Below are 19445 nucleotides of genomic sequence, written 5' to 3'. Positions count from 1 at the left end.
CCCTCACACGGCGGGTGCCGGTTCCCGCCGGGCCGCGCGGGGCGCTGTGGGGCGGGGCCGCGCGGGGCGCTGTGGGGCCGGGCGCGAGCGCGGGGCCGTCATGTCGGCCGCGCTGCTGCGCCGGGGCTTGGAGCTGCTGGAGCCGCCGGGTGAGCCCGCGGGACCGGGGCTGTGAGGGAGGGCAGAGGTTGGCTCCCGGGTACGGCTGCAGTGACTCCGTCTCTCTTCCCGCTGCAGGCCGGGCAAAGGCGCCGCCGGAACTCCAGCGGGACCGGTCCGGCCCCAGGGCGGCGGGCGCGGCGAGGCGGAGGAAGAGAGTGCCGGAGCCCGGCAGGAACAAGACCACGGTCAAGGGCAGAGTCGTGAAGTCGGCGATAGGTGAGTCCCGATCCCTCGCGCCGGGCACCCTTGTGCTGTCCCGCAGTCACACTGCCAGTCTCTGTATCCATCCCACCCCATTTTCCTGCATGCCCTCTTGGGGTCGCTCAGCCTCATTTGTGGACGCACCCCTATTCCTGAGTKGTGGCGGCGTCTTTCTCCCGGGGCTTTGCTGATCCTCCTCTGTCTCTCATTGCGAGCTGCATGGATGAGCAGCTGATGTGTTTTGTCCCTTTCTGCCTTGCCCCAGAGGAGTACCATAGAAAGAAGCCTGTGAATCACTTGAGAGAAAATCTGAAGTACATGTTGAAGGGACGACTTGTTGCAGACAAAAACATCACAGAACAAGTAAGACTGTAATTTCTGTTGGGAGGTGTCTGTTTCCACTGAGTAACACAGGTGAATGGAAATCGAGCCTGGATTTTCCAGATTTATGCATTGCACAAGAGAGGCAAGTTTCTGTCTACAAATGGCCTTGAGGAATTTCTGTGTGCACTGGCAAAATAACTTACTAAGCTTTAAACTGTTGTTGATATGTTGCCCCCTATGATGTTCTCTGATACCAGTCAAAGTCAGAGAATCATAAAATGGTTTGGGTGGGAAGGGACCTTAAAGATCATCCAGTTCCAACAACGCTGCCATAGGCAGGAATGCCACCCACTACATCAGGTTCCTCAAATGTCCTGACATCTGTTGGCTTTTCTTAATTACTGAAAATATTTTGTCGTTTCAGCTGGAAAAGAAGCCCTGGTTCAGACCTTCTCCTTACTGTCGATCAAACTGGCCTTCTCAGTAGCTGGAGGCTGATTAATGAGGAGCCAGTTGTGCTGCTGGCTCATGTAATAGGAATTATGCAGCCTCTTAAATGGTGTTTCTCATAACCTGAGAATTTCTTGAGTGGTCTTCCCCAAAAGGTAGTCTCATACCAGGCTTTGAAGAGAAGAATAGCTGACAGTGGTAGAATCTCTCTTGTTTTTATGAGATGCAGAGTGTTAACTTACATAAATAAACCAAGTGGGTTAGGCCAGTGTTTTCTAGRCTGGAGATTGTGACAGAAGGTGACAGTGTATTAGTAAATGCTGAGGGAATCCRGCCAACTTTTTGGGTTGTCATGAAGAGAGGGGATAAAAAGAAGGTCATAGTTTCAGAAAGTTCTGAAATGAAATCGGTGTTTTTATTTCTATGACAATTACTAGAAAATACTTTTCATATTTGACTCCGAATACGAAGTTGGTATCTGTTATTCCTGTGACTTGCTTTGGTTAACATCAGTGTTGCCTCCCACTTTTTTTTGGAGGCACTCTGAAAAATAGCAGRGTTCTTGCAGAACAGCAGGGATGCTGCCTGTGAGCTTGAAAATCATTGTTTTGTGGTTTGGTCTGGATAATAGTGACTGTTGATTTTTGCATCTTTATCTTATCTGAAGGTTCTTGCTCAGAACAGAGGCAGAAAGTCCAAAGATCAGCCTCCAGAGAAGATAGAAAAGAAGAAGCCCGAAGGCACTGTGTTTACAGAGGAAGATTTCCGTAAATTTGAGAGAGAATACTTTGGGATACCGTAGACATCGTGACGGGGATTCTTGCAGCTCCAGTCTTTCTTCAGTCTGGCGCACAGGCCTGGGCATTTTCTTGGCATGTTTGAGATGGCACGTGGGGGATGTGTCTCCTCAGTGTTGGACTTGCAGAGCAGCTTTGCATCTAGGCAGAGCTTGTTAGTGGCCAGCTAAAGACACAGAGGTACTCTTGGCTCTCAGATGTCTTGTCCTTGTAATTATCTTTCTGCAGACGGCATAATGTAGAATGGTGGACCAAGCCAAATAAAAATCTTTTTCCCCTTCCTTACAATATAGAGCTTCTGCTACCTGTGTTATTTGGCAGAGAGCATTGAAAGTACTGTATCTGAATGGAGAAATTTTTTGGACCAGCATTAATGCATTTCTGGAAGGGAAAGGATGCTTTGAAAAACTGTTAAACTTGAGTAACCCTGCAGTTTGGGTTATTATTACAGCCCCTGTCAGGTCTGTCAGCCATGGCAAAAATTTTTTATATGTRATGTAATTAAATAATTGTTGCAGACACTGTCTCTCTTTGCCTTTGTAGTAGTGATTATTATGACAGACTACAACTGATGAAGATGAACCATGTCACTGCTGTGATCCAAGCATTCGTCTCCTTAGGGTGACTCAGTAGTGTGAGTGGCTTCTCTGATTCATCTTGACACATGCATTTAGTCATCTCGCTGACATGCTCAGGCCTTCAAAGAGTGCAGGTTGGAATGGAGATGACTCCTCCCTTTTGGCTACTCACAATCTTCCCTCTCTTGAAGGAAGAGCTCTCACATAGAGAAAGTTGTCCTTTGGATGTTTATGGTTGAGTGTCCCACTGAGATTTAGCCATGCCAGGAAGGTACCACTGCTGAGTGTTGCCAGGTCCTGTAGCCAGAAGGGCTTGTGACCCAGCTGTTAGTCTCAGCATCAAATTAAAATCTGAGCCTGAACTTGTGGTGCTGGGTTGAAGGAAGTTGTTTTCTCACGAAGTTCCCAGCTGTAATAAACAGAAGGCCCAGCAGGTGGGAGTGTTTTTCCAGAAAATTCCTCGCTAAACCACTCTAAATGTGCTTCTGAGGCGCTCCTGCAACTGCTTTTTCCTGACCTTTACCTAAGAAGATGGGAAATGTGTTCCSTTTGGAAAAAAACAGGTAAGGAGAAGGATAATGCCAAGCTTTGGTTGGGCTTGGGAGGTGATTATAAGGGACWCGTCTGACCTGAGCAGCAGCTGCTTGATGTCAGCACAGGCAGGAATTCACTTATCCCTTCCCTGCCCTCTGATTATAGTTCCTGGTGCTGTCCTCTTAATTCTGTGCCTCCACTGTTGAGTTCTTCTCCTCATACTTGTATGGGAGGGAAGGTCACTCAGCCAGATGAGATCCACACGGGAAATAGTGAACTTGTAGAAGTGTGTGTACTGGAAATAGCATGTGGGTGGGGATTTTGTGTAATAGGATCAAGTTCAACTATCTGCAGCCAAAAGTGGAAAGTACAGAACAGTTCAAAGAGTAATTCCCTTTATTTTTAGTTTGTTCTTGCCTCCAAAACTTAAAAAAGGTTAAAAAAGAAAAAAGCTTCTTGAAAGAATGGAAGCACTATTGTTTGAAAAAGCAAAATGTGAGCAAAATGTGTGTTCAGCACATCTCCCTAAAACTTCTGCACTGCCTGCTGCAGTGCACGTGAGCTGGCCTGACATAAGCAGAGCTGTCTGGAGGATAATTAACTGAAAAAGCTGGTTGTGCAACAACTTGATTGAAASAGGCAGATTTCTGGGGTGTTACTTTGTTTTTCTCCTTTGTCTGCAGTATTTGGCATTTCCTATGACCCTACAGAGCTCCTTCCTGTTATCTGCTCCTCTACCCATTTCTCCTAYGCACCCTTGTTTCTGTGGTTGCTCWGCTCCTGGGCCCTTCTCCTGCAGGCTGAGGGAAGCAAAACAGTCCTTCCTTGCTCCAGAAAAGGACAGGATGGTAATGCAGTTCACTCTCTTYGGACAAAACCCAGCCTGTTTGTTTGCAACTGTAAGCAAACAGGAAAGCTCTTTCAAAGTTAATGTGCAAYTTTAAAGTGATGCCCAGAGCAATTGTCCACGAGGATAATAACACTCAGATCAGTGGAGTTTCAAAGTTGGGTGGTAGCTCTCATTATTGGCTGCGAAGACTATTAGGGCCAACACAAGTAATCAACATACTTTTTGAGGCATTATGTAGTCAAGGAGGGTAAAGTTACCTGACAGACTGAATTTTGCCATTTGAAACTAAACTTGATTGTATAGTCAACAGTATCCTTAAATAAATTAAACTTTATTTTGTGGGAGGAAGGAAAAAGAAGCAGAAGTGAATGGTGACTCTAGAGGTTAACATTGGCAAGGGCAAAGACWTAACATGTCCCAGCCTTGTCTTTCCCCTTCTCTGGCAGGGCATGAGCTCTGGGGAAAGTAGAGCAATGCCACGTGAACTATGGGTGGATAAGGACAGGTGGTACCCCCTGAGGATGATGTCTTCAAAGCAGAGGGGAGAAACAGGTACCAGCCTGTTGCACRTGCCTGGTGTTAAGCTAAAGCCAGGCACTTTCTCATACTCCCAGCTGTCTAGCCATGCCCAGAGCATGCCAGCTCCTTGGCTGTGCTGGAGCCCCAGGAGGTGGCTGCCTTGGAGCAACCTACCCCAGCCCTGGAAGTGTTCAAGGCCAAGCAGGATGGTGCTTTGAGCAACCTGCTCTAGAGGAAGGTGTCCCTGGCAGGGGGGTTGGAATAAGATGATCTTTAAGGTCCCTTCCAACCCAAACCATTCTGTGATTCCATGATGTCTGGTCTTTGCAGTCAGACTTCTCTGCCTGGTGGAAGAGAGAAGCAGCAGCTGCCATACCTGCTGTTCCTAGGTGATCTCAAACCTGTTTCCCACGCTGGAAGCTTACAGGCTGCAGCCCACAACAACCTTTGGACCTGCTGGACAACATTTCTTTCCCATGTATATGCGAGCAGCAACGCAGGGATGTGTCCCACTGCTGCCAGGCCAGTGCTGTGTGCTTGCTGAGCTCATCAGGCTGCTGGCTCCCTTCCCAGCTCTGCGACACCAGCTGAGCATCCTGCAGTAGGAAAAATAGAGGTAGCTGAATTAGGGAATGGTGAGGGTGCCATCTTACAGGGCATCTCCACCCACATGCAGCAGGGAGTCAGAATGGGCAGTGGCAGCAGCAGCTTTAATATAAATGCAAATAAAAGCTCTGGAGCGTTATAAATGTGGTAGAACCTTTCCAGGGAAAATGTTTAGAATAGTTCCCAGATGCTCAGCCCTGAGCTAGCTTAGTGTGAATAAGATTCATCAAGCCTCTTCACGGCCTATTGCTCCCTTGTTATGTGAATGGAAAGGAAAAAAAGGAAATTTGTTCCAGTGGGTACAAGCTAATGTAAGCCCATACAGTGTCTGCTGTATCAGCAAGTCTCCACTTCTTTACCACAGAAAGCAACAACAGCTACTACCAGCACTATTTGTGTACTGGAGAGGGGAGGACTGCAAATGTAAACCAAGAAAAAATATGTTTGATCAGGACACCAAATTCTTGCCTCTGAAATGAAGTTGTTCTAACAAATCTGGCTGCCAATGAACTTGCTCGGGCAACTGAGATTGAAAATGCTGAAAAGGCTGTCAGGGAAAACCAAGGGGTAGGGGGAGCGTCCTAAAAACCTTTGCCAATATTACCCTCTGGGGTTTTTTCCATGACTGCCTTACTTTTCAGTGTTGCTGATGATCAAACAGCATCAGCACCTACAGCACTGACAGGCTTCCGAATATCTCAGGTGGAGACTGGCTAATGTAAAAAGGGTGCACRGCAGCAAGGCCCTGAATAACTCAGGAGAGTTACAGCAAAAGTAAGTTTCTCATTTTGAGACATAAAGACCCATCAATTCAAGTGGAAATGAGGAGTGTGAAAGAAGGCAGGCTGCCTACTGTCTGCTTACGGCTCAAAATATGGAACTCCAGCCAAGGCAGGCTGAAGGGTTGGTAGGTTTGAGAGGGATTAAAGGTTCGTATGTCTATCCATAGTTACATGAAATAGGATTAACAGAGCCAACCACTAACTGGTGGAGGCAGGGGACATAAAAAGCATGAAGGTTGCTCTGCAGCTGTCTACAGGGTKACACATTCCTTTTTCTGAAGGAATAAGCTGTTGGCAGGGCTAACCGGTAATGTAGCCATCTGCTCTGTCCTGAGATGCACTGTTTGCGTGCCAGCAAGATCCTTTATCYCCTTTGATGGGAGGCAAAGACCAAGGCTCATTCCCCACCTGCCCCTACACTGCAATAGAGATGCCAAGGAGTTTCAGGGTTAGGAGATTCTCTGCCCTTTATAAATTTAGCTGATGCCTCTGCTGTGCCTGGAACTYGCTCCCTGCCATTTCTTAAAGGGGTGTGTGCATGCAAAAGAGAGAAACAGAGCAGCTGAAGGAGAAATGAGAGGCAGCTAGCCATCACTTGGAGAAGGTGCACTCTGTAATAGAGAAATTGGAGCTTGTGGGTGCAGCCAGCTTCATTCAGTGACTTCATTCACTTGTGACACTGCATGAGTRCACTGAAAATAATGCAAAGGCAGCATACCTGGGACACCTGAGCAGCCAAAATAACATTGCCTAGGATAGGGGACTGAATTCCTCTGTTAATTCACAGGGCTGAAGCATTTCAATGGGAAAGTCAGCAAAGGTGGGCTCTGGGCCAGCAAGWGATGCTTATAGTATGACCCCAAGATGACCTTTTGCACTGGAAATGAAGTGTAACAGCAGTTTATGTACTGGACTGCATAGCAAGGCTGTGAATATAGCAGGACAGAAGAAGGTAGGATATCCCCAGAAGCTACATGAACTATTCATGAGAAAAAATTAGTATGCACAAGATGAAAATTATGCCYATAGGAAGGACAATAGAGATCCTGGATGTTTTTCTGAAGGATTAAGATAAAGAGGAAGATARAGAAAACTGGTATTGTTCTGGCCAAAAATGTATCATTTTCCACCCCCMAAAAAAAGGCTGTGAATGTACTATCACTGCGTGAAACTGTTTCCATCAGAATAAGTCACATTTTCTTTCTATAGTCCAGCTCAGGAGCACTGGAGCATCTATCTCCCAAAGGATAGCCTGTCCTTGCAGCTATTTCTGGGCTTTTTGCCAGGGTAAAAGCTATTTGGAAGATTTTATCATCGTTCGTCCTTCATTCTCCAACACTGCAGCTGTGGATTTATTTTTGTAAGCATCCTGCAAAGGTGTGTCTTATTCTTCACACAGGCATGTGAAGAAGTCATCAGCAGTGACGGTTTCCCCTGTTCCTTTTGAAAGAGAAGGGCATGCACCTGGGTCTCTCTAAAGGCTGGGTGAAGAGGAAGGTGGTTATAAATATTGTGATAACAGCAGAAACCAGCTTGTGAGATGGGGCTTTGCAAGCAGTGAACTGCAAGAGGTTGTTTGGCTATGTGGGGGAATACTAGAGTCCTGTTTACCATGAAGCACAAAATTGGCTGAGCGATCAGAGCCTGAGGGTCATGCATGCTGTGCGTGTGAAGTCTTCTTCACTGCCCTTAATTCAGAGGAAAAATAACTGAGACAGAAATCCCATCAACTGTGCCAACTTCAGATTCAAACAGCTTTCATATAGTGCAGATTGGAGGAATTCTGCTGTTTCCAAGGATATAGAAGATCTAGGCTGCTTCAGGGGTAGGTAAAACCTGCATTTCATGCACTACAATATCATTGTGGACATGGTATCATGCTCTATGCAAGCTGCAAGGATTCAGTTGAGGAACATTTGTTCTGTGAGGCTGTGAGGAAAAGGCGAGAGCTCCTGCASTTTGCAGAATGTAAAATCAGCTACTAGGCAGGAGGCTATCAGACTTTTTATCCTTGTGGGCTAAAGTTTGTGACAGTGTCCTGGGTGTTCCTTGGCTCCTTCTACAGCCTGGACAAGCTGCTAGGCTGCAGAGCCAAGTGGTGTGATGCTTGCTGTGCCTAACTCAAGCCTGGAGGAAAAGTCTAGATATAAATTGCAGAGGAAGAGTCAGCCCTGATCTCCAGCCCCTGTAAAATCTTAACTAAGTTGCTAAGTATGGAAACACAGCRTCATTTCAGCAGGCGTTGCATGAGATTGCCATATGGGCTGCCTCTGCAAAGCCACAAGCTCAGAGCCTCAGCAGGCACCGAGAGTGCTGACTGCTCTTTAAGGGTGGGTTTCTGATTCTCCTACAAGGAGTGCTATAAAACACTCACATGGCTGCAGAGAGCAAGGCAGCACGGATGTGTCATGCATTCCCTCTCGCCTGTTCCAGCTTTGATCTTCCTTCCCTGCAGTGAAGCTGCATACTCTATGCAGGGCTCTAGAAACCAGAATCATGTATTTACTGGCCAGCTGAGGTACTGCCTCCTCTGCTGGCAGAGCACAGACACAAAGATAAATTAATTTTAGCCATGAGTGGCTCACAGACAGCTCCGCCATGGGGTAGGGAGAGGAAAAATGTGCTGACAATCTTTCCAGGCTTCGGGAGAACTGAGTAAGAGCAGCAAAATACATGTGCTGCTCCCTCAGCCCTGGCTGTTGCCAGGTGTAAGCAGAAGTTGCTAATGGGCCTACATGAAAAGAAGGTGATTGTCCTGCAGTGGGAAAGGGGGATCAGTATGAGGGGAAGAGGAGGGTATTCCCCTGCACAGGGAAGCCACCAGCTCATGGACTCATAGCAGTTACTATGTTTTCTATGGCTCAACTGAGAGCAAGAGCAACGTCACCTCAAGTGCAAATTTGACTGAAATCTTGGGGCTTTTCTGCCTCTAACTATCCCCACCCCCAACCTGCTGATGCAGCTGATTTGAAGGAAACCTATTACGTTCATCTACCTCCCAAACCACAACAGAGTCCCTTATCCCTGCTTTGCAGTCTCCAGCTTGCAGTACACCCCATACATACAGTGCATGGTCATCAGTGTCCTTACGCAGGACACTACTCAAACAGGGGGAACTCATTGTCACATGAAACCAAGGGGAGGGTCTTAGTTATCCATCCCAGCTTCAGTGTGGCAGTAAGCCCTAACTCCTGACAGGGAGCCTTGCTGAAATTTAAATAGCATCCGGCTAGCCAGGCACAGACAGTCACCACTGAGGGCCTGGCCCACTCAGCCCTCCATGGCCGTGGGCAGTTCCTGCTGCCAGCAGCATCTGCCGCATCCACCTGCTGAAGTAGCCTTCAAACCCCAGGTCCCCAAGCACACAGCTGTTACCCCATGTCAGGTAATGGCTTGGGGAAGGAGCAGGGATGGAGGACTGCAGCCCTAACGTGAAGGCGTAAGAAATTTAAATGTCAGAGATCACGACTCCCACCAAACTGCAGCTGTAGAAACCTTTCTCCAAGGTTCCTTTAGGAACTCTTCCCTCCCCACTCCAGCACTGACTGGAGCCCTGATGCCACYGTACTGCGTATGTGCCAGGCAGGCTGGTACATCCAGGTACCTGAGCTAGGTAGCTCAGGGAGCCATGCTAGTACAAGCGAGAAAATCAATTCCTCATAAAGGATGCACATGTTCACATGCCAAAGGGATTAAGGGCTTTTAAACAGGGATATCAGTGGCAAAAAAAAAAAAAAATTAGGCACAGAAGAAATAACTCTAAGTGGCACATCCCAAATCCTAAAGCAACCCAATCCCCCACACGCACACAGCAGCTCCAGCACACCCAGCACCTTCCCTGCACAGCTGAACAAGGGCTAGAGCTGAACTAGTTTTATGGACCAACTCAGCTGCAGCCTTCACCGATCAAGTATCTATTTACAGCTTACAATYTGACTCATCAGTAGCTGGCTGAAGAAGCCAAGACTTTCACACTTTGGTACAGCAATGTCACCCACCAGAAAGAGTACTAGAGTAACCCCACCCCTCTGGACCAGTTCACATCAGTCTGCTGGAGCCAGAAMACCTCTCACCCATGCTTTGAGCATGTAGAGACCCACAGGCACATGAAGTACAGGTAACACCGATGGACTAGTCTCCTAGCAAGGTGTTTCTTAAACCAGTGCTCCCTTTTTTTGTCCCGACCCTCTTCCTCTCTTCAGAGACAATGCTGAAGACTGAAAACAAACACCTCCCATGGAGTATTACTCCCCTTGCGTCTTCCATCACCTCTGTTTGTCTTCCATCAACTGTCCCAAYTCAACTGTTTCCATGGGCTTAAAAAATTTGCTAACAGAGGCAACTCAGTGCAATCCCCTCACTTTAGAACAGGGGAAATCAGAAGAGGACAGGTCAACTGAGATACCTTATTATTAACACTCCAGCTTCAAGGCATTTAGAGCACTTGSATCACATCCACCACTCACAAGCAGAACACTTGTCACTCTGCACTCTCGAAGACACACGATAGCTTTCTCTTGTGCTTACACCCAAGTGCCAATTCGAGTCTTGCTGGTTTTACAAGTAACACTCATCACACATCATTGCACATTTACTACAAAATTATTTATTAGACAGCAATACACAACTTTAACAGGAAGCTTATATACATGCACATCAACACTGCTGACTACCCTACTCAGAGACTCTAGCTCTTTTGCCCTTGGCCTTCCGGACCTCCTCTATCAGATCTTTTAAGTACTGAATTTCCTTACTAAGGGAATCTGCTTTCTCCTTCAAGGCCTGGTTCTTTTGCTCCAACTCTCTGCACTCCCCAGACAATGCCTCCTGTTCTGCCCTTTTCTTCTGCCGGTAACGCGTGGCAGCCGTCTTATTCTGCTCCATCTTTTTCAGTTTCTTATCTATTTTCTTTTCTACTTTCACCTTTGCTGACAATACCTTCTCTGCTGGATGATCATATGGTTTGGACCGCACAGAGCCACAAGGGGCATCTGCAGGGAACTGGCTGCCGTTGGGGGATCCAAGTGAATTGGTGGGGCTGTGTTGGGGGGTTCCCAGGTAGGAGTCTGGGCTCATGCATATTCCACTATCATCAGAGTGGTTCTCCTCCTCTTTCTCAGACTTGATCACCACTACAACAGTGGGGCACCCCTGCTTTCTTTCTCCTTCCAGAACATCCACTTCACTACCTAGTTCTAAACTAAATGAGTGGTCTGGAGTGGAAGTCAGGGGCTCTGGGGAAAGGGGAAAATACCAAAGGGAAGCCAGTGGGGCCATTGGATCTGCTGCAACTGGGGATTCAGGGAGATAAGTGAGTACATTATTTATCAGTGGAAGTTCTTTGTGGTGGAATTCCTGGATGGTAGCGTTATAAAGATCACACGTGTCTTCCAACGTGGCCATCAGCTCGTCTGGTGAGACGGTGGCTTCCAGATGTTCCATACCTAACAGGGCATCAAAATCAAATTCCTTCAGATCCATCTTCTCCACCATCCACTCCATGCCAGAGAAGGCATCCTCTGCACAATAAAAACAGGAAATTACCACTTTAATAAAYCATCACCCAATGCAACTCAAGGTTTTGAAAATAATCTAGCAGCTCAGCATTCAGCATCCTCCCTAATRTATTAGCCCAAAATGAGTAAACCATCAGAAAACAATACTCTTCCACTGAGCTCCTGAAGACTGCAAGGTACTATGTAAGCAGCTGTTGTGACATTCCAACCCTCACATTCCAAGACCAGAATAATTCAGGGACACCTGCAACATACAACCATGCTTTATTCTTGTTACTCTGCCAAGGAATAGTGCTAGTGGCAGCTGATGTGTTACTGCAAGGCCAATGCAAGTGTCACTTTGCCATGACCAGGAATTCTGTGTTGTGTAATCAGCACAGTACACACGCTTTCCAGGGGAGGTAATGCATGTGAGACTGCCTTCCGATTTATGAAAATCTAAACCTAGCAATTCATTTTCAACTGGAATGTTACTGTGGTATTATGTAATTGATGCCCTTTATGGAAATAAGTAACRCCTTACCCTGGCTGCTATCTATGGTGTTGAATAAACTGTCCACAGCAAGCCAATTGGAGGAGACTGCCTTAGCCTTGTCGCTGGAGAACCCATGCGAACCGAGGGGCTCGGCCACCTCCAGGTAGTCATCTAGGAGTCCCAGACTTTCCTCAGCCACCGAACACGGCTGGCTGAAGGGGGATACTGAATCCCCCAACAGCATCTCGTTGTTCAAGAAGCTCATTTTCGTCAGCTTTTAATGCCTTGACGTCGAAGGATGTAGACAAGTAGAGGGTCTTTTTGTCGACTACAGCAATGCTGCTGTGCGGTGACGCGAAAGACCTGTGAACAGAACTTAAACTCATCAGCATTCAGTCTGACCAACATAGTAACCTTTAAAGCGAGGGCACCTCAAGAAATATGGCGGACCCTTATAGCCTGTCTCACTTTTTTATTTCGGTGCATCTGCGCGGCCCCCGCCTCCCTCAGGCCCGGCCCCGCCCACCCGCCGCCATTTCGCGGTCCCGCCGCCCGCCCGCCGCCATTTTGCGTCCTGCCACGTTTCCACCGCGGCTCCAGCGCCGCACAGGTCCCGTGTGCCCGATGGCCAGGGCACACTTAACGCTACACTACTACATYATTTAATATTAATACTGCCAGATTAGTAACAACCCCCGTTCGCCCATCTGTGATTACACCAAGTGGTCCTTGTACTCAAAACCCAAAAAACCTTTAATGCCCCATTTCCYCCCCAAGTACAGGAGCATTTCCCCTCACGAAGGAAAATAAATCTTCCCGAGGAATATTCCTTTACCCCATGAAAATACTATAAAAAAATTACAGAATAAAATCCTAGGGGTTTTGAAATCAAGGTTTCTCGAACGATAGAAATATAAGCGTTGCTCATAAATTCTTTTGAAATGGCATTTCCTGCTATTTCTGACACTCGCCGCACTCGGAGATTCTCAGCCCTACGAGGATCCCCCCCACACACATTTTCGCGTAGCTAAGTATTTTCTGTATGATTTTGGTACACCTAGGTGTATGATTTTCCCCTGCTCCCGGTGAAATACCAACTATCACCACACGAATACTAAACCCACCCCAGAAGCCCAATTAAAGAGGATAAGAGGGCGACTATCAACACACAGAGGAGGGAGCAGCCATCCCTCACACATAATACTCACGCCATGGTTGCAGATGCCGGGGATGTGCTGAGGCCGCCGCCGCTGCTGCTGCGCCTGCTGCACTGGCCGATGCCGCCGCTGGCCCTGCCGCCTTAAAGAGCCATGGCGGCCAGGGGATGGGGACTGCTCGTGTCCGCGCCGCGCGGGAGTGCTACGCAGACTAACGCGGTCACTGACTCAGAGGCGGCTCTCGGCGACAGGAAACAATGAGGTGGCACCGCCGGCGCTGTGCCTTTATATACGAACCGCCTTAAGCTAAACGAGTTGCGGTGTCAGGTATCCTTCCGCCAAGTGTCACCTGCCTGTCGCCAGCACCTACCGGCCTGTGGCCTGTCTTTCTGGCCTTCTCTCCTACCGTTCTCGTACGCGTTAAACACAGGAGCCGCCGACAAGACACCACGGCTCCCCGATGGGGCAGTTGTGAAGGGACTATATGGTGTATACATCCGCGCCGACCGCTCCCCTCACCGGGCGCGGCTGAGCCACGTGACCGGAGCGACTGAGGACGCTCCCTTCACCCCCCCGGGGGAAACGTTCAGGGGAAATTTTACCCGCCAACAAAGACGCGGAGCTCGCGCGGCATACGTCACGCAGCTCGCCACGTGGGAAGAGCGGCGCTCATTGGCTACGAGGGAGCCATTCACGTACACAGTGAGCTGTTATTGGCCAGGGCCCGGGGGAGACCAATGTTGAGGGGAAGGGGGGGAGGAGGAGCGGTGGGACAGGGAAATGGCAGCGGGCGGGGGGTGCGTGTGGGAGTGGGGCGAGAAGGAGCAGCCGGGCAGGCAAGTGGCCGCCGCCCATTGCAGCCGTGCGGCTTCCTTGGCATGCCCCCGTCGGAACAGCGTATGCTCCCCACTTTGATTTTCWACGGCCCCTTTTGTTCCCTAGACAAAGCCCCGCTGAGAGCAGGCAGGAGCTGGCGGCTGTGGCCCAGACTGAGGCGCTGCCATGGCCTCCTGTTCCCTTAGATAACGCGCTGCTTTCYCTCCCTACCTGCCCCGCTCATGCAGCGCGTAGATTACGAACTCTCCGGGGCTCTGTGTGTGTATGCCCGAAGCCTCCTGGCCTCACAGCGGCCATGGCGCCGCACCGACGCAAAGAGGCTTTGGAGAAGCCCGTCTGCAGAGCCGCGCCTCCTTGCAGCGGAGAACATCAGTCTAACTAGTGCCTTCAACCCATGCGAGGCCTGAAAATTACGTTGGTTATTCCACAAGTGAGGAATGAGAATGTTCTCCCCTGCTATGCAGTTTCAGGCTGATGCAGCTGCTTCTCTGTTCTCTGTGCAGACATCACTCGACTGGTGTGAGCATTAATGGATCACCTACAGAGCCTCGTTGCTATTAAGGGCAGTGTCACCTTGGATAGTGGGTCTCGGGTTTTTATCTGATCCAGATCAAATTGCTTCTAGGAAAGAAGTCAGACTTCTTCCCCCACCCTGTTCCTGCTAAACAGTGCACCAGCTGGCCTGGCCCCCACTGAGACTCAACAGGAAACTCACAGGGTCAACCGTTTTCTGCTGGGTTTAGTTCCTTCGTTTTCATTTCAGTCGGGTCACACAAGCACTGGACAGCTCCGGTGAGCTGAGAGTTTTTGTACCTGTGTCCCTGCTCACTGTGTCAGTTATCCAGCTTCAAAAAGTTGATTTTCCACGTTGTCAGCCTCACAGCACCATCAGCTCTGAGAACTGCGGTGGGACCTTGCCTGTTCAAACATCATCCTGCTGCTCAACTTGCTCTCAGCTACTTCTGCAAAAGGCTTCACTATTTTCCAGTTCGGGCCTCACTAGTATTTATGTAAARCCATAGCTATCACTGCATTTGCTCAGGTCTAACTGCCTGGAATGTCTTRTACAACTTGACTGATGATTTGTAAGGGTGGGTTGTGACCCAGTTTCTACTTTTAGCAGTCTGGTTTTAGCATTGTGGCTACAAAGAAGAGTATGTCACTCCACATCTGCAACATGAACACTAGCTGCTGAATTTAAAAGGGCTGTTTTCTCTCTATGCTGGTTTCTTGCTATTTTATTTTGGTTGGTTCTTTCTTTCTTTCATTCTTTCTTTCCTTCTTTGTTGTCTAGAAGCAAGTGCACAATTTGGAATGACTCATTAAAATAGAGGAGGCAGAGAAAAATGTCCTCCAATGSCAAAAAACACCACAGCAGCAGTTGAGCAGTCTAAGATAACTGTTCTGATAAACACCCTACAGAGGAGGCAGATCTTGCTTCAAAGCAAAATTGAGMGGATGCAGCAGCTTTTAGAGAAGCCAAGTGGGTGATTGGCTGTGTGGATGGGTGTACCTCACTTCCATATCCTCACTGGTTAAGGGAGAGCACTCACATCCACTGCCATCATGCCTGCTTTCCCTTCCTTTAAGTGAAAAGGGCAATTGTATGACTGTAGCAGCAGCTAAATGAACAGAAATRCACCCAATACATATACACCCAATCCTTCATCATGAAAAGATAATTATAGATTTCTCTGAAAGGACTCTGGGTATGTGTGCACAAGAATCACGTAAGCAAAAATGAAGTATGCRATGAGGAACTTAACCCAGATCTGCCTGTTTCCTGGCTGCCTGCTTTCCCTTTYGTGTGTGAACTGAGGTGGAAATTTTCTGTGTTATGAGTTCCAGACAGATTTCTTTGTAACAATCTCCAATCCAGAAAGTGAAATCAAGTAACCRGAAGCCAGCCATTTAGAGAAAAGCACATTTTTCCGTTTCCTGCAGGACTTCAGAATAACTGTTGTTACATCACTTTTTGAGCTACAACCACAATGCCTTCATAAATTATTTTTCTTCTTTTGCAGATATTATATCAGAGATGTCTCCATTGTAGCTTGAGTCTTTGACCAAGGCAGAAGACACTTCTTTAAGCACAAGTAACAATGTTTGTACAAAATGATTGTAAAAAAAAGCTAAGTGTTTTTTAAGCAGAGGACTAYTAGGTACCCTCTACTAACTCAAAAGTGTCTAAAAAAGAGATCCTTTCTAATATTACATGATAAATTTTTGGCTCAGAAACTGAGCAGCTCTTAAGAAAATTTAATTTACAGCACAGAAGGGTGGCTTCTGAGGGAACACCAATTTGTGTGCATGGTGAGTGAAGTCCTGCTGTCACGTTGCTAGCTTTATCACTGTGAGTGTTATTTTCCTGCCCTGGGTACTTTGGCAAAGGGAACTCATGGGATAAGTAAGATCCATCCTGACACAGAAGCGAGGGGCTGGCTGCAGGAGAAAGGAGCTGCTCTTCCACAGCTCACTGCAGGATGGAGACCGAAGGCCTGGCTGGGAAGCCATGAAGTRCCCTGATAATTCCAGCACTGCCGAGAGCCACCTCTGGCCAAACAGCATCACCAGGAGGTGGAAAACTAACACTTCTCCATTCACCCTCCTCCTTCCTTAAGATAGAAGGTGAATATATGGGCTTTAATAATTTGTTTCTCTTTTTTTCTTTTTAAAGTAAACATTGCAAAGGAAAAGAGGTTATCTTCTTCCACCATCAAGAACACAGGAGACAAACATACTGAATGTTGTTAGTAAGCACAACAAAGACAGGGAGGACGTAAATGTTTCCATGGTAACATCCTCTCACACAGTCTAGACCAGCTGCATAGGATGCTCTCAGGGACCGACAGTGGCAGGGAAACTCGTGGGCCTCTGTAACAGGGGAGCAAGGTGGGTGGGAGGAGTGGGTATTGCTGGGGCCAGGAGGGGAACCAGCAAAAGTAACGGAGATAAGAGATGTTTGCTCTTCTCTGGAGAGCTGGGAAAGCTGCAGCCAGGGGGAAGGTCAGCCTCACACTGCACTAGGAGAGTGCACTATGGACATAGTGGCACTAGGCAGGCAGCTTTGGGCCCCCACTGAGCCTCAGTGCCCTGGAGAAGGGGCAGATGGCTTTCTGCTGGCCGTGCTGGGGTGGCTGGGGAGGAGGGGGCATTGCCTGCTTTGTAGAAGGTTGAGTGTGAGGGCGAGTCCCCAAGTGGATTTGTGTGAGGGTTAACCTGAGTCCTTTGAACCTTCCATCAGGAGGGACAGGAAGCCTTATGCTGCACTGTAATGCACAATGCATTTCCAGAGACCAGAAGGATTTTTTCCAGGAGAGAGTGGAAACACAAGGGAGGAATGAGGCAAAGCAGAGAGACATTTTGAGCAATTTCGAGGGAGAGTTACCTACAACCTCTGTGGCATAGACTAATTCACAGTGCTCGCTTGCTTCTCTCCTCATGTGGTACAAACAGATAACTGAAAGAGCTTTTCTGCCAGATTTTCATTGTAAGCTCTTTAGGGGTTTCTTTATAGATATTCCATTTTAAAACTAGATCAAAAAGCAAATATATGTGATTAAAGATCAGGCTGGGAGGTATAAGCATCCACCTTTTATTATATACAAACAGAAAATAAGTTATCCTTATGGTCTGTCTCATTTGTTTTGGACTAGTACACCAAATGGAATCTCTGATAAATCATTCATTACTTACCCACCCCTTCACTGTCTTCTGTTTCCATCCTGCTATGTAAATATCCCTGACATTAAAAATGAGACTAATAAAAAAGAGGATTAAATCTGCAATTTACATTTTCAACTTACAGTTCAATTATTTTAGACAGTTATGGAAACAATCCTGGTTGTCCACCTACATTTTTCTTACTGAACAAATACGGGCATGCCAAGCACATGCTGATACCTCACAAAATACATGTCTCCAGAGGCTTAGTTACTCAGAATCAGCCAGGCTGTGGCTAGCTGCCACAAGTAAAAACATTGTGCAAATCTGGTAAGAGGAAGGTGAGTTGTAACTTGCCCAAGCATGATTTCCTAAGCAAAGCTACAACTGGCTGAAAATGATGTTTAGCAAAAAATATGCATAAAGGGGGGAGAGGAGGGGGTGCTGACTTTTTTTGAGACCATGGGGGGATATTTTTAGTTTTCTCATGTCCTGCCTTGTTCTATTATGATGAAAGGACTTGGGGGTCAAGAATAATCCTTCATGTGCATTAGCACATGTGGGCTCAGTTTAGCACAGAAACAAAAGCCTTCCAATTATCCAAGTAGTAAAAGAACAGAAATGTATTTCATGTCAACTACTCTTCATGGGCCTATAGCTGATGTGACCCCCCCCGCAGACTGTGTGCTCAGTGTTTATCAAAATGTATATATCTGTAGGTCACCAGCATCTGCTGGAGTCACACATGCCAAGTGTCTTGTGCCATTCTGTGCAAAAGGATGCTTCTTTTCTAGCAGTTTGAAGCTAGCAAGAGCAGAGGCTTGACAAGTAGGTCCAGATTATGAGAGTGCAGCATCATAACCCAGACACCAGTGAGTGAGTTAACAGCCCCTCATCACTTCAGTGGGTCTCTTAGTGTCTCAGTGCCCATTACACTGGTCAGCATGAGGACCCGTTGCTGTACCAGCCCAGCAGCACTTACACTGCGCTGCTGAACCTGGCACCTAAACCAGCAGCTTTGGCTGAAGCAGGTGGAAAGTTTATTTGAGCTTGAGTTATTTCAGTCTCTCTGGTTGRTGGGGTGTGTGCGTGCGTGTGTGTGCACAGTGAAAGGCTGATAATACCAGGCTATGCTCTCTGTGCTCCTTTGGGGGATTTGTTTTTCACATCATGTCACCTCAGAGTGTTTTGATGAAGCCAGGAAGAGAGATGGGTGTACCCTGTGAGTGAAATAAAACAGAGTTCTAGGGATCTTTTGGGGGTGTGTGAGATCTCTTTGATTCTGATGCAGGCAGGCAGCTTCAGCAAGAACACTGACAAACCAAGCAGTTCAGATGAAGCTCTGAAACTCATTTGAGGATAAGACACTGCTGAGGCTGTAGCTGCCCAGGTCCCTGGTGAGCAACACTGCAGCCATTRTTCAGTAATAATTTTCCACCCTCCATAGGCAGCAGCTGCTCAGTGATTTACCAGCAGACTTTGCACTGTTTTGATGTATACCTGTTTACAAAGGAGGAGAGAAAAATTCCTGCCGGATGTTTACATAATTGTGATACCATTGAGTTTATAACTTTTTCCTGAAGGAATGTCATTTGCCATCCTAAGGTCTCTGTGTTAGGGGATTTAGCAAATTATGTGAGAAAGAAGATTCTTTCAGAAGACTTTGAGCCTTTCTGCTCCCTGCCTTGTTCTGGCCTAAACAGGAGACAGACATCTCCTCTGGGTTTGAGGCAGTGCTGGTGCTATTTAGGAAGTARCATTTGAGCCGTTCACGTCAGTTACACAGTCTCAGTAAGACACACTTGGATACTGAGCACTTGTCAGAAATACAGGTCTCCCTAGGCAGGGCAGGCTCACAAAAGGGTCAGTCTGTCCCAGGGCACAAAGCTTGGGAGTCACCAGTCTGCTGGTGACACCAAACATCCTCCTTTGCAGTGAAAAGTGATGGACTGAAGATGCATCATTCTGTATTAATTTTCTTCTTTTACACAGAA

General features: G+C 47.5%; 2 protein-coding genes across 2 annotated transcripts; one reads left to right on the top strand and one right to left on the bottom strand.

Moving 5' to 3' along the window:
* The first annotated feature begins 61 nt into the window (after positions 1-61).
* On the top strand, positions 62-2460 carry RPS19BP1 (ribosomal protein S19 binding protein 1). The gene is made up of 4 exons (XM_057388746.1): positions 62-149; positions 238-378; positions 629-726; positions 1805-2460. Exons 1-4 carry the CDS (start codon positions 101-103, stop codon positions 1937-1939), a joined length of 423 nt encoding a protein of 140 aa, XP_057244729.1. The 5' UTR covers positions 62-100; the 3' UTR covers positions 1940-2460.
* Positions 2461-10386: 7926 nt separating this feature from the next.
* ATF4 (activating transcription factor 4) lies at positions 10387-13233 on the bottom strand. Its single transcript, XM_057388735.1, has 3 exons — positions 13003-13233; positions 11843-12157; positions 10387-11322 (listed from the first exon to the last, which is right to left on the bottom strand). Exons 2-3 carry the CDS (start codon positions 12057-12059, stop codon positions 10478-10480), a joined length of 1062 nt encoding a protein of 353 aa, XP_057244718.1. The 5' UTR covers positions 12060-12157; positions 13003-13233; the 3' UTR covers positions 10387-10477.
* Positions 13234-19445: the final 6212 nt, after the last annotated feature.

This window comes from Malurus melanocephalus, unplaced genomic scaffold, assembly GCF_030028575.1.
Source record: "Malurus melanocephalus ecotype Western Australia unplaced genomic scaffold, MMel_1.1 scaffold_17, whole genome shotgun sequence".
In the NCBI taxonomy this organism is placed as follows: Eukaryota; Metazoa; Chordata; class Aves; order Passeriformes; family Maluridae; genus Malurus; species Malurus melanocephalus.
Note: the sequence above shows the minus strand (reverse complement) of the source record. Positions and strands in the feature narration are given on the sequence as shown.